This window comes from Procambarus clarkii, chromosome 78, assembly GCF_040958095.1.
Source record: "Procambarus clarkii isolate CNS0578487 chromosome 78, FALCON_Pclarkii_2.0, whole genome shotgun sequence".
Classification (NCBI taxonomy): Eukaryota; Metazoa; Arthropoda; class Malacostraca; order Decapoda; family Cambaridae; genus Procambarus; species Procambarus clarkii.
In genome coordinates, this window is record NC_091227.1 from 7692997 (window position 1) to 7720818 (window position 27822).

Below are 27822 nucleotides of genomic sequence, written 5' to 3' on the forward strand. Positions count from 1 at the left end.
TATTGACTTAATTGTGTTAGTTTAGGTTAGGTTAGGTTTGGTGTGTGTGTGTGTGTGTGTGTGTGTGTGTGTGTGTGTGTGTGTGTGTGTGTGTGTGTGTGTGTGTGTGTGTGTGTGTGTTGCTGGGCGGAAGAGCCACTCACCTTGTCCAAGCAGCACACAAGAGAGAAAGAGCGACGGTGAAACATTTCTATAATAACAAACACTCATCACAAATTCGTTGTTATACCTTCATGAGGCTGTGATGGCTAAAATATGCACCATATTTAGCAGTCATAATGGCATTTTTAACTCTTGAATCTACTTTTTTAAGTCTAGAAACTCATTCTTCTCTTTACTCAAAGAAACCTGGTTATATTTATAATTCACTGTGTAGTGGGACAGGAAGCCAGAGAGTATTAATACACGTTAGGCTTATATCGAAGGCCCCCCTTCCCTCAGGGTCGAATTACTGACCCGCCCAGGTTGCAACCCCACAACAAGCTGACTAACTCCTGAGTACCTACTTACTCCTAGAACAATTATATTATGTGCAAGGAAATGTGCCCAACCACTTCTGTCCCACTCGGGATTCGAATCCGGAATTCTAGATTGTGCGTCGAGGACGAACCCGTCTATTCTACCGGGACTCTTAATTGTAACGTGCCCTGTGGACAAATAAACACAAGCGACAGTTAATCAGGAGGTCCAAAAACACTCACCTTTTAACTCGTCCTCTTTCCGCTCTGTTGAATGTTGTGTCCACTGCATTGTCGTAGAGTCCACAGTATCAGTCGACTGTGTTGTCGTGGAGTTCACAGTATCAGTCGACTGTGTTGTCGTGGATTCCACAGTATCAGTCGACTGTGTTGTCGTGGATTCTTCAGTATCAGTCGACTGTGTTGTCGTTGATTCCACAGTATCAGTCGACTGTGTTGTCGTGGATTCCACAGTATCAGTCGACTGTGTTGTCGTGGATTCCACAGTATCAGTCGACTGTGTTGTCGTGGATTCCACTTTATCAGTCGACTGTATTGTCGTGGATTCTACAGTATCAGTCGACTGTGTTGTCGTGGATTCCACAGTATCAGTCGACTGTGTTGTCGTGGAGTTCACAGTATCAGTCGACTGTGTTGTCGTGGATCCCACAGTATCAGTCGACTGTGTTGTCGTGGAGTCCACAGTATCAGTCGACTGTGTTGTCGTGGATCGCACAGTATCAGTCGACTGTGTTGTCGTGGATTCTACAGCATCAGTCAACTGTGTTGATGTGGATTCTTCAGTATCAGTCGACTGTGTTGTCGTGGATCCCACACTATCAGTCGACTGTGTTGTCGTGGATTCCACAGTATCAGTCGACTGTATTGTCGTGGATCCCACATTATCAATCGACTGTGTTGTCGTGGATTCTACAGTATCAGTCGACTGTGTTGTCGTGCATCCCACACTATCAGTCGACTGTGTTGTCGTGGATTCTACAGTATCAGTCGACTGTGTTGTTGTGGATCCCACATTATCAATCGACTGTGTTGTCGTGGATTCCACAGTATCAGTCGACTGTATTGTCGTGGATTCTACAGTATCAGTCGACTGTGTTGTGGATTCTACAGTATCAGTCGACTGTGTTGATGTGGATTCTTCAGTATCAGTCGACTGTGTTGTCGTCGATTCTACAGTATCAGTCGACTGTGTTGTCGTGGATTCCACATTATCAGTCGACTGTGTTGTCGTGGATTCTACAGCATCAGTCGACTGTGTTGATGTGGATTCTTCGGTATCAGTCGACTGTGTTATCGTGGATTCTACAGTATCAGTCGACTGTGTTGTCGTGGATTCCACATTATCAGTCGACTGTGTTGTCGTGGATTCCACAGTCTCAGTCGACTGTGTTGTCGTGGATTCCACAGTATCCGTCGACTGTGAAGTCGTGGATTCCACAGTATCAGTCGACTGTGTTGTCGTGGAGTCCACAGTTTCAGTCGACTGTGTTGTCGTGGATTCTACAGTCTCAGTCGACTGTGTTGTCGTGGATCCCACAGTATCAGTCGACTGTGTTGTCGTGGAGTCCACAGTATCAGTCGACTGTGTTGTCGTGGATTCCACAGTATCAGTCGACTGTATTGTCGTGGATTCTACAGTATCAGTCGACTGTGTTGTCGTGGATTCTACAGTATCAGTCGACTGTGTTGATGTGGATTCTTCAGTATCAGTCGACTGTGTTGTCGTCGATTCTACAGTATCAGTCGACTGTGTTGTCGTGGATTCCACATTATCAGTCGACTGTGTTGTCGTGGATTCTACAGCATCAGTCGACTGTGTTGATGTGGATTCTTCGGTATCAGTCGACTGTGTTGTCGTGGATTCCACATTATCAGTCGACTGTGTTGTCGTGGATTCCACAGTATCAGTCGACTGTATTGTCGTGGATTCTACAGTATCAGTCGACTGTGTTGTCGTGGATTCTACAGTATCAGTCGACTGTGTTGTCGAGAATTCTACAGTATCAGTCGACTGTGTTGTCGAGGATTCCACATTATCAGTCGACTGTGTTGTCGTGGATTCCACAGTATCAGTCGATTGTGTTGTCGTGGATTCTACAGTATCAGTCGACTGAGTTGTCGAGGATTCTACAGTATCAGTCGACTGTGTTGTCATGGATTCCAAAGTATCAGTCGACTGTGCTGTCGTGGATTCCACAGTCTCAGTCGAATGTGTTGTCGTAGAGTTCATAGTATCAGTCGACTGTGTTGTCGTGGATTCCACAGTCTCAGTCGACTGTGTTGTCGTGGATTCCACAGTCTCAGTCGACTGTGTTGTCGTGGATTCCACAGTCTCAGTCGACTGTGTTGTCGTGGATTCCACAGTCTCAGTCGACTGTGTTGTCGCGGATTCCACAGTATCCGTCGACTGTGATGTCGTGGATTCCACAGAATCAGTCGACTGTGTTGTCGTGGAGTCCACAGTTTCAGTCGACTGTGTTGTCGTGGATTCCACAGTCTCAGTCGACTGTGTTTTCGTGGAGTCCACAGTATCAGTCGACTGTGAAGTAGTGGATTCCCCAGTCTCAGTCGACGGTGTTCCTGTGAAGTAGAGGGGCAAGAGAAGCATATGGTAACTGAATGGCAGGACTGTAGCTTAATTAGTAACATTGAATTTACGAAATGTTAATTTTCATTGTAATTTTAAATTGGTAACACTATGAATTCAATAGGCAGAATGAAATTTACCTAAAAGTTAGTATATATATGTATATATATATATATATATATATATATATATATATATATATATATATATATATATATATATATATATATATATATATTTATATATATATATATATAAATATATATTTATATATATAAATAAAATATATATATAAATATATATATAAATATAAATATATATATTTAAATATATATATTTATATATATATATATATATATATATATATATATATATATATATATATAAATATATATATATATATATATATATATATATATATATATATTCTGGGACCTCTGTTGTTTATAATATATATAAATGATTTAGATTCAGGTTTGAGTAGCAACATTTGCAAATTTGCCGATGATACGAAAATCGGTAGGGAAATTAATTCGGAGGAGGACTCACTATCACTTCAAGTTGATCTAGATAGGGTTTTGAAATGGTCAAAGGATTGGCAGATGCAGTTTAATGCTGATAAATGTAAAGTTCTGAGGTTAGGTAATGATGATAGAGTTACAAGATACGAGCTAGATGGTGTTGTGATTGCGAAGTCGGATTGCGAAAGGGATCTGGGAGTTATGATTAGTAAGAATTTAAAACAAAAGGATCAATGCATAAATGTTCGTAATAAGGCAAATCGGACACTTGGATTTATTAATCGCAGCGTTAGTAACAAGACACCTGGTGTGGTTCTCAAGCTATATCTTGCTCTAGTTAGGCCCCATTTAGATTATGCAGTTCAGTTTTGGTCGCCATATTATAGAATGGATATAAATTCACTTGAACGTGTCCAGCGTAGGATGACTAAGTTAATTCCCCAAATTAGAAATCTTTCATATGAAGAAAGATTAACAAAGCTTAAGTTGCATTCACTGGAAAGGCGAAGAGTTAGGGGTGACATGATAGAGGTTTACAAGTGGATGAATGGACATAACCGGGGGGGATATTAATAGGGTGTTGAAAGTGTCAACACAGGACAGAACACGAAACAATGGATATAAATTGGATAAGTTTAGATTTAGGAAAGACTTGGGTAAATACTGGTTCAGTAACAGGGTTGTTGATTTGTGGAACCAATTGCCGCGTAACATTGTGGAGGTGGGGTCCCTCGATTGTTTCAAGCACGGGTTGGACAAGTATATGAGTGGGATTGGGTGGTTATAGAATAGGAGCTGCCTCGTATGGGCCAATAGGCCTTCTGCAGTTACCTTTGTTCTTATGTTCTTATGTTCTTATATATATATATATATATATATATATATATATATATATATATATATATATATATATATATATATATATATATGTCGTACCTAGTAGCCGGAACGCACTTCTCAGCCAACTATGCAAGGCCCGATTTGCCTAATAAGCGAAGTTTTCCTGAATTAATATATTTTCTCTAATTTTTTTCTTATGAAATGATAAAACTACCCATTTTATTATGTATGAGGTCAAATTTTTTTTATTGGAGTTAAAATTAACGTAGATATATGACCGAACCTAACCAACCCTACCTAACTTAACCTAACCTATCTTTATAGGTTAGGTTAGGTTAGGTAGCCAAAAAAGTTAGGTTAGGTTAGGTTAGGTAGTCGAAAAACAATTAATTCATGAAAACTTGGCTTATTAGGCAAATCGGGCCCTGCATAGTAGGCTGAAAAGTGCGTTCTGGCTACTAGGTACGACATATATATATATATATATATATATATATATATATATATATATATATATATATATATATATATATATATATATAAACATATATATATATATATATATATATATATATATATATATATATATATATATATATATATATATATATATATATATATATATATATATATGTCGTACCTAGTAGCCAGAACGCACTTCTCAGCCTACTATGCAAGGCTCGATTTGCCTAATAAGCCAAGTTTTCATGAATTAATGTTTTTTCGACTACCTAACCTACCTAACCTAACCTAACCTAACTTTTTCGGCTACCTAACCTAACCTAACCTATAGAGATAGGTTAGGTTAGGTTAGGTAGGGTTGGTTAGGTTTGGTCATATATCTATGTTAATTTTAACCCAAATAAAAACAAATTGACCTCATTCATAATGAAATGGGTAGCTTTATCATTTCATAAGAAAAAAATTAGAGAAAATATATTTTTTCAGGAAAACTTGGCTTATTAGGCAAATCGGGCCTTGCATAGTAGGCTGAGAAGTGCGTTCTGGCTACTAGGTACGACATATATATATATATGTCGTACCTAGTAGCCAGAACTCACTTTTTGGCCTACTATTCAAGGCCCGGTTTGCCTTATAAGCCAAGTTTTCCCGAATTAATATATTTTTTTTAATTTTTTTCTTATGAAATGATAAAGCTACCCATTTCGTTATGTATGAGGTCAATTTTTTTTTATTGGAGTTAAAATTAACGTAGATATATGACCGAACCTAACCAACCCTACCTAACTTAACCTAACCTATCTTTATAGGTTAGGTTTGGTTAGGTAGCCGAAAAAGTTAGGTTAGGTTAGGTTAGGTAGGTTAGGTAGTCGAAAAACAATTAATTCATGAAAACTTGGCTTATTAGGCAAATTGGGCCTTGCATAGTAGGCTGAGAAGTGCGTTCTGGCTACTAGGTACGACATATATATATATATATATATATATATATATATATATATATATATATATATATATATATGTCGTACCTAGTAGCCAGAACGCACTTCTCAGCCTACTATGCAAGGCCCGATTTGCCTAATAAGCCAAGTTTTCCTGAATTAATATATTTTCTCTAATTTTTTTCTTATGAAATGATAAAGCTACCCATTTCATTATGTATGAGGTTAATTTTTTTTATTGGAGTTAAAATTAACGTGTTTATATGACCGAACCTAACCAACCCTACCTAACCTAACCTAACCTATCTTTATAGGTTAGGTTAGGTTAGGTAGCCAAAAAAGTTAGGTTAGGTTAGGTTAGGTAGGTTAGGTAGCCGAAAAACTATTATTTCATGAAAACTTGGCTTATTAGGCAAATTGGGCCTTGCATAGTAGGCTGAGAAGTGCGTTCTGGCTACTAGGTACGACATATATATATATATATATATATATATATATATATATATATATGTCGTACCTAGTAGCCAGAACTCACTTCTCAGCCTACTATGCAAGGCCCGATTTGCCTAATAAGCCAAGTTTTCATGAATTAATGTTTTTTCGTCTACCTAACCTACCTAACCTAACCTAACCTAGCTTTTTTTGGCTACCTAACCTAACCTTACCTATATATATAGGTTAGGTTAGGTTAGGTAGGGTTGGTTAGGTTCGGTCGTATATCTACGTTAATTTTAACTCCAATAAAAAAAAATTGACCTCATACATAGTGAAAAGGGTAGCTTTATCATTTCATAAGAAAAAAATTATAGTAAATATATTAATTCAGGAAAACTTGGCTTATTAGGCAAATCGGGCCTTGAATAGTAGGCTGAGAAGTGAGTTCTGGCTACTAGGTACGACATATATATATATATATATATATATATATATATATATATATATATATATATATATATATATGTCGTACCTAGTAGCCAGAACGCACTTCTCGGCCTACTATGCAAGGCCCGATTTGCCTAATAAGCCAAGTTTTCCTGAATTATTAAATTTTCTCTATTTTTTTTCTTATGAGATGATAAAGCTACCCATTTCATTATGTATGAGGTCAATATTTTTTTATTGGAGTTAAAATTAACGTAGATATATGACCAAACCTAACCAACCCTACCTAACCTAACCTATCTTTATAGGTTAGGTTAGGTTAGGTAGCCGAAAAAGTTAGGTTAGGTTTGGTTAGGTAGGTTAGGTAGTCGAAAAACAATTAATTCATGAAAACTTAACTTATTAGGCAAATCGGGCCTTGCATAGTAGGCAGAGAAGTGCGTTCTGGCTATTAGGTACGACATATATATATATATATATATATGCGAACAAGCCTGAATGGTCCCCAGGACTATATGCGAATGAAAACTCACACCCCAGAAGTGACTCGAACCCATACTCCCAGAAGCAACGCAACTGGTAACTACAGGGCGCCTTAATCCGCTTGACCATCACGGCCGTCAAAAGGAAGTGATAGCCGAGGCTATTTGAGCCACTTCCCCGACGGCAACTCGGATGGTAATCTTGGGCATAGCATTTCACCAAATCACCTCATTCTTTGGGGCACACGTGAGGAACACAAATGCGAACAAGCCTGAATGGTCCCCAGGACTATATGCGAATGAAAACTCACACCCCAGAAGTGACTCGAACCCATACTCCCAGAAGCAACGCAACTGGTAACTACAGGGCGCCTTAATCCGCTTGACCATCACGGCCGTCAAAAGGAAGTGATAGCCGAGGCTATTTGAGCCACTTCCCCGACGGCAACTCGGATGGTAATCTTGGGCATAGCATTTCACCAAATCACCTCATTCTTTGGGGCACACGTGAGGAACACAAATGCGAACAAGCCTGAATGGTCCCCAGGACTATATGCGAATGAAAACTCACACCCCAGAAGTGACTCGAACCCATACTCCCAGAAGCAACGCAACTGGTAACTACAGGGCGCCTTAATCCGCTTGACCATCACGGCCGTCAAAAGGAAGTGATAGCCGAGGCTATTTGAGCCACTTCCCCGACGGCAACTCGGATGGTAATCTTGGGCATAGCATTTCACCAAATCACCTCATTCTTTGGGGCACACGTGAGGAACACAAATGCGAACAAGCCTGAATGGTCCCCAGGACTATATGCGAATGAAAACTCACACCCCAGAAGTGACTCGAACCCATACTCCCAGAAGCAACGCAACTGGTAACTACAGGGCGCCTTAATCCGCTTGACCATCACGGCCGTCAAAAGGAAGTGATAGCCGAGGCTATTTGAGCCACTTCCCCGACGGCAACTCGGATGGTAATCTTGGGCATAGCATTTCACCAAATCACCTCATTCTTTGGGGCACACGTGAGGAACACAAATGCGAACAAGCCTGAATGGTCCCCAGGACTATATGCGAATGAAAACTCACACCCCAGAAGTGACTCGAACCCATACTCCCAGAAGCAACGCAACTGGTAACTACAGGGCGCCTTAATCCGCTTGACCATCACGGCCGTCAAAAGGAAGTGCTAGCCGAGGCTATTTGAGCCACTTCCCCGACGGCAACTCGGATGGTAATCTTGGGCATAGCATTTCACCAAATCACCTCATTCTTTGGGGCACACGTGAGGAACACAAATGCGAACAAGCCTGAATGGTCCCCAGGACTATATGCGAATGAAAACTCACACCCCAGAAGTGACTCGAACCCATACTCCCAGAAGCAGAAGGTGAAATGCTATGCCCAAGATTACCATCCGAGTTGCCGTCGGGGAAGTGGCTCAAATAGCCTCGGCTATCACTTCCTTTTGACGGCCGTGATGGTCAAGCGGATTAAGGCGCCCTGTAGTTACCAGTTGCGTTGCTTCTGGGAGTATGGGTTCGAGTCACTTCTGGGGTGTGAGTTTTCATTCGCATATAGTCCTGGGGACCATTCAGGCTTGTTCGCATTTGTGTTCCTCACGTGTGCCCCAAAGAATGAGGTGATTTGGTGAAATGCTATGCCCAAGATTACCATCCGAGTTGCCGTCGGGGAAGTGGCTCAAATAGCCTCGGCTATCACTTCCTTTTGACGGCCGTGATGGTCAAGCGGATTAAGGCGCCCTGTAGTTACCAGTTGCGTTGCTTCTGGGAGTATGGGTTCGAGTCACTTCTGGGGTGTGAGTTTTCATTCGCATATAGTCCTGGGGACCATTCAGGCTTGTTCGCATTTGTGTTCCTCACGTGTGCCCCAAAGAATGAGGTGATTTGGTGAAATGCTATGCCCAAGATTACCATCCGAGTTGCCGTCGGGGAAGTGGCTCAAATAGCCTCGGCTATCACTTCCTTTTGACGGCCGTGATGGTCAAGCGGATTAAGGCGCCCTGTAGTTACCAGTTGCGTTGCTGCTGGGAGTATGGGTTCGAGTCACTTCTGGGGTGTGAGTTTTCATTCGCATATAGTCCTGGGGACCATTCAGGCTTGTTCGCATTTGTGTTCCTCACGTGTGCCCCAAAGAATGAGGTGATTTGGTGAAATGCTATGCCCAAGATTACCATCCGAGTTGCCGTCGGGGAAGTGGCTCAAATAGCCTCGGCTATCACTTCCTTTTGACGGCCGTGATGGTCAAGCGGATTAAGGCGCCCTGTAGTTACCAGTTGCGTTGCTTCTGGGAGTATGGGTTCGAGTCACTTCTGGGGTGTGAGTTTTCATTCGCATATAGTCCTGGGGACCATTCAGGCTTGTTCGCATTTGTGTTCCTCACGTGTGCCCCAAAGAATGAGGTGATTTGGTGAAATGCTATGCCCAAGATTACCATCCGAGTTGCCGTCGGGGAAGTGGCTCAAATAGCCTCGGCTATCACTTCCTTTTGACGGCCGTGATGGTCAAGCGGATTAAGGCGCCCTGTAGTTACCAGTTGCGTTGCTTCTGGGAGTATGGGTTCGAGTCACTTCTGGGGTGTGAGTTTTCATTCGCATATAGTCCTGGGGACCATTCAGGCTTGTTCGCATTTGTGTTCCTCACGTGTGCCCCAAAGAATGAGGTGATTTGGTGAAATGCTATGCCCAAGATTACCATCCGAGTTGCCGTCGGGGAAGTGGCTCAAATAGCCTCGGCTATCACTTCCTTTTGACGGCCGTGATGGTCAAGCGGATTAAGGCGCCCTGTAGTTACCAGTTGCGTTGCTTCTGGGAGTATGGGTTCGAGTCACTTCTGGGGTGTGAGTTTTCATTCGCATATAGTCCTGGGGACCATTCAGGCTTGTTCGCATTTGTGTTCCTCACGTGTGCCCCAAAGAATGAGGTGATTTGGTGAAATGCTATGCCCAAGATTACCATCCGAGTTGCCGTCGGGGAAGTGGCTCAAATAGCCTCGGCTATCACTTCCTTTTGACGGCCGTGATGGTCAAGCGGATTAAGGCGCCCTGTAGTTACCAGTTGCGTTGCTTCTGGGAGTATGGGTTCGAGTCACTTCTGGGGTGTGAGTTTTCATTCGCATATAGTCCTGGGGACCATTCAGGCTTGTTCGCATTTGTGTTCCTCACGTGTGCCCCAAAGAATGAGGTGATTTGGTGAAATGCTATGCCCAAGATTACCATCCGAGTTGCCGTCGGGGAAGTGGCTCAAATAGCCTCGGCTATCACTTCCTTTTGACGGCCGTGATGGTCAAGCGGATTAAGGCGCCCTGTAGTTACCAGTTGCGTTGCTTCTGGGAGTATGGGTTCGAGTCACTTCTGGGGTGTGAGTTTTCATTCGCATATAGTCCTGGGGACCATTCAGGCTTGTTCGCATTTGTGTTCCTCACGTGTGCCCCAAAGAATGAGGTGATTTGGTGAAATGCTATGCCCAAGATTACCATCCGAGTTGCCGTCGGGGAAGTGGCTCAAATAGCCTCGGCTATCACTTCCTTTTGACGGCCGTGATGGTCAAGCGGATTAAGGCGCCCTGTAGTTACCAGTTGCGTTGCTTCTGGGAGTATGGGTTCGAGTCACTTCTGGGGTGTGAGTTTTCATTCGCATATAGTCCTGGGGACCATTCAGGCTTGTTCGCATTTGTGTTCCTCACGTGTGCCCCAAAGAATGAGGTGATTTGGTGAAATGCTATGCCCAAGATTACCATCCGAGTTGCCGTCGGGGAAGTGGCTCAAATAGCCTCGGCTATCACTTCCTTTTGACGGCCGTGATGGTCAAGCGGATTAAGGCGCCCTGTAGTTACCAGTTGCGTTGCTTCTGGGAGTATGGGTTCGAGTCACTTCTGGGGTGTGAGTTTTCATTCGCATATAGTCCTGGGGACCATTCAGGCTTGTTCGCATTTGTGTTCCTCACGTGTGCCCCAAAGAATGAGGTGATTTGGTGAAATGCTATGCCCAAGATTACCATCCGAGTTGCCGTCGGGGAAGTGGCTCAAATAGCCTCGGCTATCACTTCCTTTTGACGGCCGTGATGGTCAAGCGGATTAAGGCGCCCTGTAGTTACCAGTTGCGTTGCTTCTGGGAGTATGGGTTCGAGTCACTTCTGGGGTGTGAGTTTTCATTCGCATATAGTCCTGGGGACCATTCAGGCTTGTTCGCATTTGTGTTCCTCACGTGTGCCCCAAAGAATGAGGTGATTTGGTGAAATGCTATGCCCAAGATTACCATCCGAGTTGCCGTCGGGGAAGTGGCTCAAATAGCCTCGGCTATCACTTCCTTTTGACGGCCGTGATGGTCAAGCGGATTAAGGCGCCCTGTAGTTACCAGTTGCGTTGCTTCTGGGAGTATGGGTTCGAGTCACTTCTGGGGTGTGAGTTTTCATTCGCATATAGTCCTGGGGACCATTCAGGCTTGTTCGCATTTGTGTTCCTCACGTGTGCCCCAAAGAATGAGGTGATTTGGTGAAATGCTATGCCCAAGATTACCATCCGAGTTGCCGTCGGGGAAGTGGCTCAAATAGCCTCGGCTATCACTTCCTTTTGACGGCCGTGATGGTCAAGCGGATTAAGGCGCCCTGTAGTTACCAGTTGCGTTGCTTCTGGGAGTATGGGTTCGAGTCACTTCTGGGGTGTGAGTTTTCATTCGCATATAGTCCTGGGGACCATTCAGGCTTGTTCGCATTTGTGTTCCTCACGTGTGCCCCAAAGAATGAGGTGATTTGGTGAAATGCTATGCCCAAGATTACCATCCGAGTTGCCGTCGGGGAAGTGGCTCAAATAGCCTCGGCTATCACTTCCTTTTGACGGCCGTGATGGTCAAGCGGATTAAGGCGCCCTGTAGTTACCAGTTGCGTTGCTTCTGGGAGTATGGGTTCGAGTCACTTCTGGGGTGTGAGTTTTCATTCGCATATAGTCCTGGGGACCATTCAGGCTTGTTCGCATTTGTGTTCCTCACGTGTGCCCCAAAGAATGAGGTGATTTGGTGAAATGCTATGCCCAAGATTACCATCCGAGTTGCCGTCGGGGAAGTGGCTCAAATAGCCTCGGCTATCACTTCCTTTTGACGGCCGTGATGGTCAAGCGGATTAAGGCGCCCTGTAGTTACCAGTTGCGTTGCTTCTGGGAGTATGGGTTCGAGTCACTTCTGGGGTGTGAGTTTTCATTCGCATATAGTCCTGGGGACCATTCAGGCTTGTTCGCATTTGTGTTCCTCACGTGTGCCCCAAAGAATGAGGTGATTTGGTGAAATGCTATGCCCAAGATTACCATCCGAGTTGCCGTCGGGGAAGTGGCTCAAATAGCCTCGGCTATCACTTCCTTTTGACGGCCGTGATGGTCAAGCGGATTAAGGCGCCCTGTAGTTACCAGTTGCGTTGCTTCTGGGAGTATGGGTTCGAGTCACTTCTGGGGTGTGAGTTTTCATTCGCATATAGTCCTGGGGACCATTCAGGCTTGTTCGCATTTGTGTTCCTCACGTGTGCCCCAAAGAATGAGGTGATTTGGTGAAATGCTATGCCCAAGATTACCATCCGAGTTGCCGTCGGGGAAGTGGCTCAAATAGCCTCGGCTATCACTTCCTTTTGACGGCCGTGATGGTCAAGCGGATTAAGGCGCCCTGTAGTTACCAGTTGCGTTGCTTCTGGGAGTATGGGTTCGAGTCACTTCTGGGGTGTGAGTTTTCATTCGCATATAGTCCTGGGGACCATTCAGGCTTGTTCGCATTTGTGTTCCTCACGTGTGCCCCAAAGAATGAGGTGATTTGGTGAAATGCTATGCCCAAGATTACCATCCGAGTTGCCGTCGGGGAAGTGGCTCAAATAGCCTCGGCTATCACTTCCTTTTGACGGCCGTGATGGTCAAGCGGATTAAGGCGCCCTGTAGTTACCAGTTGCGTTGCTTCTGGGAGTATGGGTTCGAGTCACTTCTGGGGTGTGAGTTTTCATTCCCATATAGTCCTGGGGACCATTCAGGCTTGTTCGCATTTGTGTTCCTCACGTGTGCCCCAAAGAATGAGGTGATTTGGTGAAATGCTATGCCCAAGATTACCATCCGAGTTGCCGTCGGGGAAGTGGCTCAAATAGCCTCGGCTATCACTTCCTTTTGACGGCCGTGATGGTCAAGCGGATTAAGGCGCCCTGTAGTTACCAGTTGCGTTGCTTCTGGGAGTATGGGTTCGAGTCACTTCTGGGGTGTGAGTTTTCATTCATATATATATATATACATGTCGTACCTAGTAGCCAGAAAGCACTTCTCAGTCTACTATGCAAAGCCCGATTTGCCTAATAAGCCAAGTTTTCCTGAATTAATATATTTTCTCTAATTTTTTTCTTATGAAATGATAAAACTACCCATTTCATTATGTACGAGGTCAATTTTTTTTTATTGGATTTAAAATTAACATAGATATATGACCAAACCTAACCAACCCTACCTAACCTAACCTAACCTATCTTTATAGGTTAGGTAGCTTAAAAAGTTAAGTTAGGTTAGGTTAGGTAGTCGAAAAACAATTAATTCATGAAAACCTGGCTTATTAGGCAAATCGGGCCTTGCATAGTAGGCTGAGAAGTGCGTTCTGGCTACTAAGTACGACATATATATATATATATATATATATATATATATATATATATATATATATATATATATATATATATATATATATATATATATATATATATGTATATATATGTCGTACCTAGTAGCCAGATTGCACTTTTCAGCCTACTATGCAAGGCCCGATTTGCCTAATAAGCCAAGTTTTCCTGAATTATTATATTTTCTCTAAATTTTTTCTTATGAAATGATAGAGCTACCCATTTCATTATGTATGAGGTAAATTTTTTTTTATTGGAGTTGAAATTAATGTAGATATATGACCGAACCTAACCTAACCTAACCTATCTTTATAGGTTAGGTTAGGTTAGGTAGCAGAAAAAGTTAGGTTAGGTTAGGTTAGGTAGGTTAGGTAGTCGAAAAAACGTTAATTCATGAAAACTTGGCTTATTAGGCAAATCGGGCCTTGCAAAGTAGGCTGAGAAGTGCATTCTGGCTACTAGGTACGACATATATATATATATATATATATATATATATATATATATATATATATATATATATATATATATATATATATATATATATATATATATATATATATATATATATATATTGGAGCGGAGTCTTGAAGTGGGTAGAATATAGTTGTGCATTAATTGGCTGTTGATTGCTGGTGTTGACTTCTTGATGTGTAGTGCCTCGCAGGCGTCACGCCGCCTGCTATCGCTGTATCTATCGATGATTTTTGTGTTGTTTGCTAAGATTTCTCTGGTGATGGTTTGTTTGTGGGAAGAGATTATATGTTCCTTAATGGAGCCCTGTTGCTTATGCATCGTTAAACGCCTGGAAAGAGATGTTGTTGACTTGCCTATATACTGGGTTTTTTGAGGCTTACAGTCCCCAAGAGGGCATTTGAAGGCATAGACGACGTTGGTCTCTTTTAAAACGTTCTGCTTTGTGTGTGGAGAGTTTCTCATGAGTAGGCTGGCCGTTTTTCTGGTTTTATAGTAAATCGTCAGTTGTATCTTCTGATTTTTGTCTGTAGGGATAACCTTTCTACTGACAATATCTTTCAGGACCCTTTCCTCCGTTTTATGGGCTGTGGAAAAGAAGTTCCTCTAAAATAGTCTAATAGGGGGTATAGGTGTTGTGTTAGTTGTCTCTTCAGAGGTTGCATGGCGTTTCACTTTCCTTCTTATGATGTCTTCCACGAAACCATTGGCGAAGCCGTTGTTGACTAGGACCTGCCTTACCCTACAGAGTTCTTCTTCGACTTGCTTCCATTCTGAGCTGTGGCTGAGGGCACGGTCGACATAAGCGTTAACAACACTCCTCTTGTACCTGTCTGGGCAGTCACTGTTGGCATTGAGGCATTATGTTTTTTTTCCTTAGTGTAGACTGCAGTGTGGAAACCTCTGCTCCTTTCCATGACTGTTACATCTAGAAAGGGCAGCGTCCCATCCATCTCCATCTCGTAAGTGAAACGCAACACAGAATTCCCCACTTCGGCCAATCATCAGCCAGATAACCACACCTACGTAGAGACTGGCGAAGCGACTCAACGGCTTGCTAACTCCTTGTGTCCCTTGCGCCTTCAGCCTGAAGTCTCCAAAGGAATTTGTTGAATTACTGCGGGGAACACGGGCCACAGGGATAAGAGCCTCATTGGACGTAGAGTCACTGTTTACCTACGTACCTGTGGATGAAACAATCAGCATGATAGCGGACAGAGTGTATCGTGATCCAGCCTGTACTCCTCTTGACATACCAAAAAACATTCTAAGGAAACTACTCCAAGCTTGTACTAAAGAGGCACCCTTCTTGAGCCCGGATGGGCACATGTATAAGCAAGTAGATGGGGTCGCCATGGGTTCTCCCCTAGGTGTCCTGTTTGCGAACTTCTACATGGGTACCATCGAACAAAAAGTCTTAGTCGACATGAACTTGAAACCGGCCACATACTGCAGGTATGTTGACGACATTTTTACACAGGTACCTGGTGTCAGACATCTGCAGGAGCTGAAGGAGGCATTTGAGCGGAATTCTGTGTTGCGTTTCACTTACGAGATGGAGAAGGATGGGAAGCTGCCCTTTCTAGATGTAACAGTCATGGAAAGGAGCGGAGGTTTCCACACTGCAGTCTACACTAAGGAAACAAACATAGGAATGTGCCTCAATGCCAACAGTGACTGCCCAGACAGGTACAAGAGGAGTGTCGTTAACGCTTATGTTGGCATTGAGGCACATTCCTATGTTTGTTTCCTTAGTGTAGACTGCAGTGTGGAAACCTCCGCTCCTTTCCATGACCCAAATGCAGGTATATAAAATGAAAAATCGTTTGAATTATAGCATAGTAAGAAATCTGTTTAGTGTTTGCAGGTTATAGTTGTGTGTGTGTAACTAAAGTCTTTGAAAATGTAATAAGTTATTACGAAACGCGTTCAAGTGTCGCGTCAGACTAGAAATAAAAATGAATTTTGGAGAATTGATTTTTCAGTTACCATCAACAGTGAAAAGAAATATAAGAAACATTGAGAAAATTCGTGTTAGAATTATTAATCTTACTTTTTCGGTCATATCTAATAATATATGTCTACAGGAAAGACTTCTACCAAAATATACTAATATATATATATATATATATATATATATATATATATATATATATATATATATATATATATATATATATATATATATATATATATATATATATATATACATATATATATATATATATATATTCACACACACTAACTGTACCCGCCACGCGTTGCTGTGGCCAAGTCTGCTAAAATGGGAAAGAAAGAAAAGAGAAAGTGCACGTTTCTAATATGTTTAATTTCACCATGCTTGTGGGTATACAATATTTTTTGTTGTTCCATTGTCTGTGGAGATATAGAGATTGTCTGGTTTGCCGACTCTAGAACACGCAACATATAATTGTCCATGTGTGAAGCAATCCGTGTCTAGATATAAACTGCACAATTCTAAAGATTGGCCCTGAGCTTTGTTGATGGTGACTGCAAACGCGAATCGAATTGGAAATTTCAATCTCTTATATTGAAATGGTATATCCGTTGGAATCACAAGAATGTGAGGAATGAGGACATCTTCACCTTTGAAAGGTCCTGTCAAGATTGTTGCTTCTACAACGACGCTGATTATTTTTTTTTACTGCAAGGCGCGTGACGTTGCAAAGTTTTGACTGGTTGATATCTCGCAACATGATAATTGGCACGCCGATTTTCAATTGCCGTACGTGTGATGGTATCCTTGGCAGATCGAGTGAACTCAAAAATTCAGTTGGATAATTAACCGCTTCATCTGCTTCTACAACATTGTTGACGGACTTGTAAGTGACTGCCTCGCTTTGAATGTAAGACTGAATAATATTGTTAAGTTTGTAGACGTCTTCGTTCTTGGCCGCAAGAACAGTTCGTTCATTCAGCTAATCGTGATTCTTATAATTGGTTTGAATATTGTAAAATACTTTTTCAACCCATTTTTTCTTTTGACGTCACTAAATTGTTGTAGTTATGAGGCCATGAAATTCGTCCTGAGGTCAGATCAACCAGCATGTTTCCGTTGCCAATTTCCAGCAACTGATGTGAGAATATCTCAGCTGGTGGATTGTTTTGCAGCTGCACACGCATATGTGAAGTTAATTTAAATGTCTTTATGTGGCGCCACAAAGTAGAGTATTTCAGGCAAGCATTTATTTCGTCCGCTGGCGTCGATCGAGGAATTACAGGTAATGTTTGCCAGAAATCTCCTGCAAGCAATATTACTGCGTTCCCAAATTGTATGATTTTTTGTGGGCCGTTGTGCATTCATTCCAAACAATAATTTTGCATTTCTGCAATACTTTTCCCATGCCGGATGCTTTGGAAATGTTGCACGTGGGAGTTTCAATGAATTGCATGTTCAATGGCAATTTCAAAGTCGAAGTAGCAGTTCTTCCACCTGGTAATAATGTCGCAGCTATTCCGGACGATGCAAGAGCTAAGGTCATGCCATTTTGGGATCGAAATGCTGCCAGAATCAATCTAATTAGAAAGGTTTTGCCAGTTCCTCCTGACGCATCAAAGAAGATTTCTCCAAGCCCGTTATTGACAGTTTGAATTATTTGATTGTAAATGCCTTTTCGCTCAAGCGTTAGCATAGGAGTATTTGATTACACATACGACAACAGATCACTCTTGTTGTAATTTTGTTTACGACGCAATTCTACATCGAACGAAGCAGCAGCAGATCGATTCGGTGATGCCATTTCCAATTGATTTAGAACTTTGCTCTCGATTTCTAAGCACAAATCTTCAATCATTACCAACGCTTCGTTGTAGATTTCTGCTGTGAAATCCATGTTCATATTTGAATTTTCCTTGCGTATTCGACAGACAATACCTTCTGCCATGTGCGATATATATTTCTCCCATAACTCTGTTGGAGATGAAGGAAAGCAGGCGATCAATATGATTACAAACAATGCACGAATTTGATTTGGATGTGACGTGTTGGACGCATATTAAGACATACATCCCAGAGTCGGTAATTTTCCAATAAATTCAGAGCTTGACATGCACTACGGGAAGTGGCATGTGTTACGCCGTTGACAAATCTCAATTGCTGGAAAGACATTTGACCGGACACATTTACCAACAGCTTGCGAAGAAAGAAGCATTCATCTTGATTGGGAAGCACGGTGTACAATCTGCCTATCGTAGTTTATTTGAATATGACAGGTTCTCCGTCGACTCGCTCTCCTCGTTTGCGTCGTTCAAATGATTTTCTACTGGCATTCCATGTATAATACGTAGAAACTTCAGAATACAGCAGTGTTTTTGCAAACGCCTCATTTTGACATAAGGTGAAGAAAGCAGTTAACTTTTCAGCCGGTGGATTCATGGCTGCTTGTTGCACATTTGCAGCTGTGAAATAAACGTTTTGTGCATGTTCTTGTTTTCAAAACAAAAACAAAAAATACTAACGAAATATTTCAATTCAAACGCCGATCAATCGACACAGCTCAATTTCACCACCAATTGCACTCAAAATATGAAGAATAGTAAAAAAAAAAAGAAATGAAAAAAATGAAAATAGAAACAAATAAACTATACTCACGAAATTAATAGTATGGTAAACAACACAGCTCAATTCCAACGCAATGTCACACAAAATAATTAAATCAAAATGAAAAAATAAAATAAAAATCAATGAAAATTCAATTTATCATTGCAATCGGAAACATTGAAATGAAATTGTAACATATTTTATTTAGTGTGTGTTCCTCTTACGTGCAACAGATATAGCTGTTTAAAAAAAAAGCATGTTTTTACCTGTCACAGGTGTGGCATCTAAATAGTAGGCATATAAAAACACACACGTATTCGAATGGAACGTTGTGTCAAAATTTCAAATCAATTGGTGAAGAACTTTGGAGATTGCAGCGTGTGTTGCTCTGATGTCCTACAGATGGGGCTGTTTTAAAAAAAAACATGTTTTTTCCTGTCACAGGTGAGTCATGTATATAGTAGGTATATAAAAACACTCACCTATTCGAATGCAACGGAACATATTTTATTTAGTGTGTGTTCCTCTTACGTGCAACAGATGGCGCTGTTTAAAAAAAAAGCATGTTTTTACCTGTCACAGGTGTGGCATCTAAATAGTAGGTATATAAACACACGTATTCGAATGGAACGTTGTGTCAAAATTTCAAATCAACTGGTGAAGAACTTTTGGAGATTGCAGCGTGTGTTGCTCCGTTGTCCTACAGATGGCGCTGTTTAAAAAAAAAAACATGTTTTTTCCTGTCACAGGTGAGTCATATATATATATATATATATATATATATATATTATATATATATATATTTTATATATATATATATATATATGACCATCACCACTTGACCGTGATGGTCAAGTGGATTAAGGCGCCCTGTAGTTACCAGTTGCGTTGCTCCTGGGAGTATGGGTTCGAGTCACTTCTGGGGTGTGAGTTTTCATTCGCATATAGTCCTGGGGACCATTCAGGCTTGTTCGCATTTGTGTTCCTCACGTGTGCCCCAAAGAATGAGGTGATTTGGTGAAATGCTATGCCCAAGATTACCATCCGAGTTGCCGTCGGGGAAGTGGCTCAAATAGCCTCAGCTATCACTTCCTTTTGATGGCCGTGATGGTCAAGTGGATTAAGGCGCCCCTGTAGTTACCAGTTGCGTTGCCCCTGGGAGTGTGGGTTCGAGTCACTTCTGGGGTGTGAGTTTTCATTCGCATATAGTCCTGGGGACCATTCAGGCTTGTTCGCATATATATATATATGCGAACAAGCCTGAATGGTCCCCAGGACTATATGCGAATGAAAACTCACACCCCAGAAGTGACTCGAACCCACACTCCCAGGGGCAACGCAACTGGTAACTACAGGGGCGCCTTAATCCACTTGACCATCACGGCCATCAAAAGGAAGTGATAGCTGAGGCTATTTGAGCCACTTCCCCGACGGCAACTCGGATGGTAATCTTGGGCATAGCATTTCACCAAATCACCTCATTCTTTGGGGCACACGTGAGGAACACAAATGCGAACAAGCCTGAATGGTCCCCAGGACTATATGCGAATGAAAACTCACACCCCAGAAGTGACTCGAACCCATACTCCCAGGAGCAACGCAACTGGTAACTACAGGGCGCCTTAATCCACTTGACCATCACGGCCGTCAAAAGGAAGTGATAGCCGAGGCTATTTGAGCCACTTCCCCGACGGCAACTCGGATGGAACTTTGGGGACCATTCAGGCTTGTTCGCATTTGTGTTCCTCACGTGTGCCCCAATGAATGAGGTGATTTGGTGAAATGCTATGCCCAAGATTTCCATCCGAGTTGCCGTCGGGGAAGTGGCTCAAATAGCCTCAGCTATCACTTCCTTTTGATGGCCGTGATGGTCAAGTGGATTAAGGCGCCCCTGTAGTTACCAGTTGCGTTGCTCCTGGGAGTATGGGTTCGAGTCACTTCTGGGGTGTGAGTTTTCATTTTCATATATATATATATATATATATATATATATATATATATATATATATATATATATATATATATATATATATATATATATATATATATGTCGTACCTAGTAGCCAGAACGCACTTCTCAGCCTACTATGCAAGGCCCGATTTGCCTAATAAGCCAAGTTTTCCTGAATTAATATATTTTCTCTATTTTTTTCTTATGAAATGATAAAGCTACCCATTTCATTATGTATGAGGTCATTTTTTTTATTGGAGTTTAAATTAATGTAGATATATGACCGAACCTAACCAACCCTACCTAACCTAACCTAACCTATCTTTATAGGTTAGGTTAGGTTGGGTAGCCGTAAAAGTTAGGTTAGGTTAGGTTAGGTAGGTTAGGTAGTCGAAAAACAATTAATTCATGAAAACTTGGCTTATTAGGCAAATCGGGCCTTGCATAGTAGGCTGAGAAGTGCGTTCTGGCTACTAGGTACGACATATATATATATATATATATATATATATATATATATATATATATATATATATATATATATATATATATAACTGAAAACTCACACCCCAGAAGTGACTCGAACCCATACTCCCAGGAGCAACGCAACTGGTATGTACAAGACGCCTTAATCCACTTGACCATCACGACTGGACATAATGAGGTGATAGCCGAAGCTATTTGAGCCACCCCACCGCCGGCACTCGGATAGTAATCTTGGGCATAGCATTTTACCAAATCACCTCATTCTTTGGGGCACACGTGAGGAACACAAATGCGAACAAGCCTGAATGGTCCCCAGGACAATATGCAACTGAAAACTCACACCCCAGAAGTGACTCGAACCCATACTCCCAGGAGCAACGCAACTGGTATGTACAAGACGCCTTAATCCACTTGACCATCACGACCGGACATAATGAGGTGATAGCCGAAGCTATTTGAGCCACCCCACCGCCGGCACTCGGATAGTAATCTTGGGCATAGCATTTTACCAAATCACCTCATTCTTTGGGGCACACGTGAGGAACACAAATGCGAACAAGCCTGAATGGTCCCCAGGACAATATGCAACTGAAAACTCACACCCCAGAAGTGACTCGAACCCATACTCCCAGGAGCAACGCAACTGGTATGTACAAGACGCCTTAATCCACTTGACCATCACGACCGGACATAATGAGGTGATATCCGAAGCTATTTGAGCCACCCCACCGCCGGCACTCGGATAGTAATCTTGGGCATAGCATTTTACCAAATCACCTCATTCTTTGGGGCACACGTGGGGAACACAAATGCGAACAAGCCTGAATGGTCCCCAGGACAATATGCAACTGAAAACTCACACCCCAGAAGTGACTCGAACCCATACTCCCAGGAGCAACGCAACTGGTATGTACAAGACGCCTTAATCCACTTGACCATCACGACCGGACATAATGAGGTGATAGCCGAAGCTATTTGAGCCACCCCACCGCCGGCACTCGGATAGTAATCTTGGGCATAGCATTTTACCAAATCACCTCATTCTTTGGGGCACACGTGAGGAACACAAATGCGAACAAGCCTGAATGGTCCCCAGGACAATATGCAACTGAAAACTCACACCCCTGAAGTGACTCGAACCCATACTCCCAGGAGCAACGCAACTGGTATGTACAAGACGCCTTAATCCACTTGACCATCACGACCGGACATAATGAGGTGATAGCCGAAGCTATTTGAGCCACCCCACCGCCGGCACTCGGATAGTAATCTTGGGCATAGCATTTTACCAAATCACCTCATTCTTTGGGGCACACGTGAGGAACACAAATGCGAACAAGCCTGAATGGTCCCCAGGACAATATGCAACTGAAAACTCACACCCCAGAAGTGACTCGAACCCATACTCCCAGGAGCAACGCAACTGGTATGTACAAGACGCCTTAATCCACTTGACCATCACGACCGGACATAATGAGGTGATAGCCGAAGCTATTTGAGCCACCCCACCGCCGATAGGATAGGAGATGCCTCGTATGGGCCAATAAGCCTTCTGCAGCCCCTATGTTTATCCCTTATGTATCCCCCCATGTTTTCACCTTCATTGTATTATCACCTGACCTAATGCGGGTATAAAATCAACTAGTATTGTAAGATCTGTTCACTTGAGAATGAACCATGGCGGTTCGAAACGTCGTGCAAATTATACAAATAAGTGTAATACACTCTATAGTAAATCACTTCTTTTCTTCACCTTAAAAGTACGAAAATGAGTTTTGGAGAACTCCTATTTCAATTAAGCCCTGATGCTAAGAAAATAGTTAGAGGGATAAAAGCCCTAAACCAGAAAATAATAAATACAGAATATGCGGTCATATTCAATGAAACATGTTTGAAAGAAAACCTGCTGCCAGTATACACCAATATATATATATATATATATATATATATATATATATATATATATATATATATATATATATATATATATATATATATATATATATGTCGTACCTAGTAGCCAGAACGCACTTCTCAGCCTACTATGCAAGGCCCGATTTGGCTAATAAGCCAAGTTTTCATGAATTAATTGTTTTTCGACTACCTAACCTACCTAACCTAACGTAACTTTTTCGGTTACCTATCCTAACCTAACCTATAGAGATAGGTTAGGTTAGGTAGGGTTGGTTAGGTTCGGTCATATATCTACGTTAATTTTAACTCCAATAAAAAAAAATTGACCTCATACATAATGAAATGGGTAGCTTTATCATTTCATAAGGAAAAAATTAAAGAAAATATATTAATTCAGGAAAACTTGGCTTATTAGGCAAATCGGGCCTTGCATAGTAGGCTGAGAAGTGCGTTCTGGCTACTAGCTACGACATATATATATATATATATATATATATATATATATATATATATATATATATATATATATATATATATATATATATATATATATATATATATATATATATATATATATATGTTGTATATAGTAGCCAGAACCCAGTTCTTGGCCTACTATGCAAGATCCGATTTGCATAATAAGGCAAGTTTTCCTGAATTTCAATATGTTTCTATTTTTTTCTTATGAAATGATAAATCTATCCATTTCAGTATGTTTGAGTTAATTTGTTTAAATTTTAGTTAAAACTAACGTAGATATATGACTGAACCTAACCAACCCTACCTAACCTATCTTATCCTAACCTAAACTAACATAACCAATTAAATAATTCATATTCTTAATATAATATAAGAATACTATTTAAAATTAACCAATTGGAAACAATTGATTGAAAATAAAGAAAATCACTCGGCCTATTAGGCAAATCGGGCTTTGCACAGTTGGCCGAGAAGTGCGTTCTGGCTACTAGGTATGACATATATATTGTTATGGTTTTGGGTATCCCGCGGGTCTTCGCTCTTCTGTACCTGGGCGCCACTGGTCATCCTGGGAGCCCCTACAGTCTACCAGGGGCTGAGACACGACCCGTGTCACGGCCTTGCACCTATAGCCAGTGGGGAAATCCAGCCTTACATCTGTCACTCCCGGCTGAACTTGCCCGCCGTAACACTGGGAAATACACAAGTGAATCTTGCCCACTCACCAGTAATCAAGGTCGCCAGCTGGGTACTTGGAGTCACGTCCCAACAACACTTCTCAGTGGTCTTATTAATTATCATAAGCCAAGGACTCAGTGCAAGATATAATGCTGTGCCATATTAAATAACTTACTCAACTCGCCCTAGAAATGGAATGCTCACTCAAACACAATCGTAATAACAATGATAAGTTTACTAGAGAAAACTACATTGGATTCACAAAGTAAATAATATGTAGAACTGTCAGACGATGGCAACACTCCTCACTCCATCTCTGGCATCACGGTCAGCTGGACTGTTTAAATGCTTCACACCTGGTCTCTTGAAATCAGCCCCCTCCTCTCGTTGCCACAAAACATATATAACACATAAACAGGATATATACATAAGTTAGCACATGTATATATGTATATCCTGGCACATAGCCTAATCCTACCACACTAATAATAATAATAATGAAGGTAATGATCACAGCATAAATAATACTCTAGCTCACCTAGATCAAGAAGTAATGGGAGGGAATTTATCTACCTTAATTCTCTCTGCTACAAAGTCGACATATCCTCTGGCGATGATCGTTGAGGTCCTCTGTCCCGGTGGTCGGTCCTCCGTTGATCAAGGTCCAATACACACAAGGTCCTTAGATGACCTTGCGCGTAGTTGCGCGTCCTCTCAGTGCTCACTCCCGAAAGGCAGGTCTTCCTCCTCCTTAGCACTGAAGGCAGGTCCCTGCACATGTCTCCCTTCTCCCACAGTGGAACTGTAAACAAACTTGCAGTCTTGTTCAGTGTCCCTTTCTCAATCTTCTAGTGTGCTTGACCCGGTCACAGCAGCTCGTTTGGTGTGTCAGAATGCGGCCCACAGGGTGTCATGCACGATCCTCCCAGCGCTAACGTCCTCCTTGTCGTAGATTATCAGCAAAGGAGCTCTTGGCGCTCTAACACCAACTAAGCCTTGTTTCCATGTACTCCCCAGGAGTCAACTAATCTTTCTCAACGTCTGTAGTAACGATACGACCGCTTGGGTCCACTGGCTGGGACTTCCTAACCTCCAAACTGAGAGCTCACTTGAGCGTATCCTCACTCAGTGGCATGCGGTGACACACTACGCACGTAGGGCACTGGGCCGCCTGGAGTCCTCCGCCCTGTGACGTCACACCACCCAGGGGCGCCGCTGCACTGGTCAATCCCGTCACGTGACCTTACCTGGCCAATCAAGCGCCAGCCAAGGATCCTGGCTGGTGCTTGGCTCATTCGGCGGGAAGTTCCTTGCCTCGGCGCCATCTTGCAATATTAAAGGGTGTAAGCCACCTGTAGTACCAAAACTAAATCAAGAAATTCATCTCCCACACGATAACTTTGAATACCTTTATAAATACCGAAACGTTCCCTGAGCATCAGAGAACGTACGGTTGCAGTCATATGACTCTTTACGCTGGAATAAGAAAGGTGTAGGGTGAGACACCGTCTCAATATATATATATTTTTAATTAGTACAACTATACAATGTGTAGGGGCCCAGAACCCGTAAAATATTGACAAAAATCAAATATTTGTGAAAAATATGTGGAGAGAGCTCTAGCCTGTGGCATTACTTTGGTAAAAATCCTATGTTATTTTGAAAAAATAATAATGAAATTATGGGTAATTAACCCCCCCTCCCTGGTCACAAAGAGGACGCGTGTCCCAGGTCATGTGTTCTATAGTACGTAATTTGTTATAAATATATTTTGGGGTGGTAAAAATTAGATCTTTGTTTCAATAGATAATAATCTGGTGGTCAATAGCATCTGTACCCAGGGACTAGCGAGAACAATGCAGCTGGGTCTTGCCAGATCTCAGTACTGAATGAGATGCCGAAGGAGAAAGGTTGTGCTGTGGCTCTTGCCATATTACGGGTCCCTGGCAATGATAGAGATCCTCTGGCCATGTTATCTTGCTAGTTAACTACGAAGGCATATATTTATCTCGACAATGTTGTAGACTTATGTAGAGGAAGGCTCAGATAATACAATAAGAGAATGCTGCACTGGCTACACGTGCTACAGTGATAATAAATAACGAAAAATAAAGCGTGTTTACTCCACGCAAGGCAAGTTGTTGACGCGGCAAGCGGCGCCATTTTCTTCCCTACATATCTCGAAATGCATTTTTACCACATACAAAATTTACTGGAGGGTTCAGTTTTTAACCAATTCTCTTGAATCCTACATATTATACCAACAGTTACTAGCTCTACAAATTCTGTTTAGCCATATTTTAATACATGCATTAGTTTTAGTGATGTGATAATGTCAACGCCATTTGTTGAGTGCACCCGACCCCATTTTCTGTTCCCTGGTGAAAGACTGACACCTAATCAGAGCTAGTGTTGATAAGCATCTACCTAGAATTAAAAGTGAAAGAAAGTGATTCATGAGTTGAGATCCTATCGAAAGTTAACAAACATATGAAACCAGACAGCAAACAGGAAAGTGTAGTCTGTAGCAAAGTAGCATGTGTCATGGCTTCCACTGACAAGGAAGACCAGGAAAGTGATGGTGAGAGAAACCCAAGTGAACTAAATGTGAGCATATTGACAATGAAACTACGAGAATTAGAAATAAAATGTGAAATCGAATGGAAAAAAGTTGGAGCTTTAAAGAGAAGAAAAAAGAGAGAAAAAAATAAAACATGAAATAGAGTTGAACAAATTATAACTAGAAAGAGAAGAAAAGGAGAGGGAAATAAAAGGAGAGAAAGGGAGAAGAAAGAAAGGCAAGAAAAGGAGCAAGAAAGGCAATATGAATTGTAAGTGCTAAGATTAAGTGTTAGAAGGTAATCTAGCAGTTTCTACCCAGTGCGGAATATAAAAATGGTGCCTAAATTCAATGTCAGAGTTCTTAGCTACCTTCGAGAAAGTATCTGCCTCATTGGACTGACCGAGAGACAATTGGGCTATTATGATTCAATCAGAAATGGTAATGTCTTCTCACAGACATTGTAACAGGATAAAAATCCACAGTTGTGTATTTGTGAAATTTCTGTCAAGAATTTACACCAAGTCTTTTACACTCTCCTGAGTGTTTTCTCAAAGTCTGAGAATGGGATTAGGACGAGACTTGCATCTTAACGTCTAATCCGGTTAGACATTGATATGCAAGTCTCGTCCTAATCACATATTCAGACCTTAATAAAACACTCAAGAGAGTACGAAAGACTTTGTTTAATTTTTTTTACATAAATTTCACAAGTACACAAGTGTGGGTTTTTATCCTATTAAATCAATTCTGACTGGGAAGGTTCCAATAGCGTACTCCACACTTTCTGTATGCAACTCAAGTGACTATGACGCTGTCAAGAAGGTGGTTGTTGTTGTTGATTTAGGGGCGACGACGATCGTGGGATCGGATGCGC

The 27822-nt window shown here is 41.8% G+C and overlaps 1 protein-coding gene across 1 annotated transcript; it reads right to left on the bottom strand.

The window, feature by feature from the left end:
• Nucleotides 1-231: 231 nt before the first annotated feature.
• Nucleotides 232-18220, bottom strand: LOC123748433 (mucin-22-like). Its single transcript, XM_069314285.1, has 4 exons — nt 18134-18220; nt 16923-17254; nt 702-3094; nt 232-248 (listed from the first exon to the last, which is right to left on the bottom strand). The coding sequence occupies exons 1-4, from the start codon at nt 18218-18220 to the stop codon at nt 232-234; spliced, it is 2829 nt and encodes a 942-aa protein (XP_069170386.1).
• Between the last annotated feature and the right edge of the window lie 9602 nt (nt 18221-27822).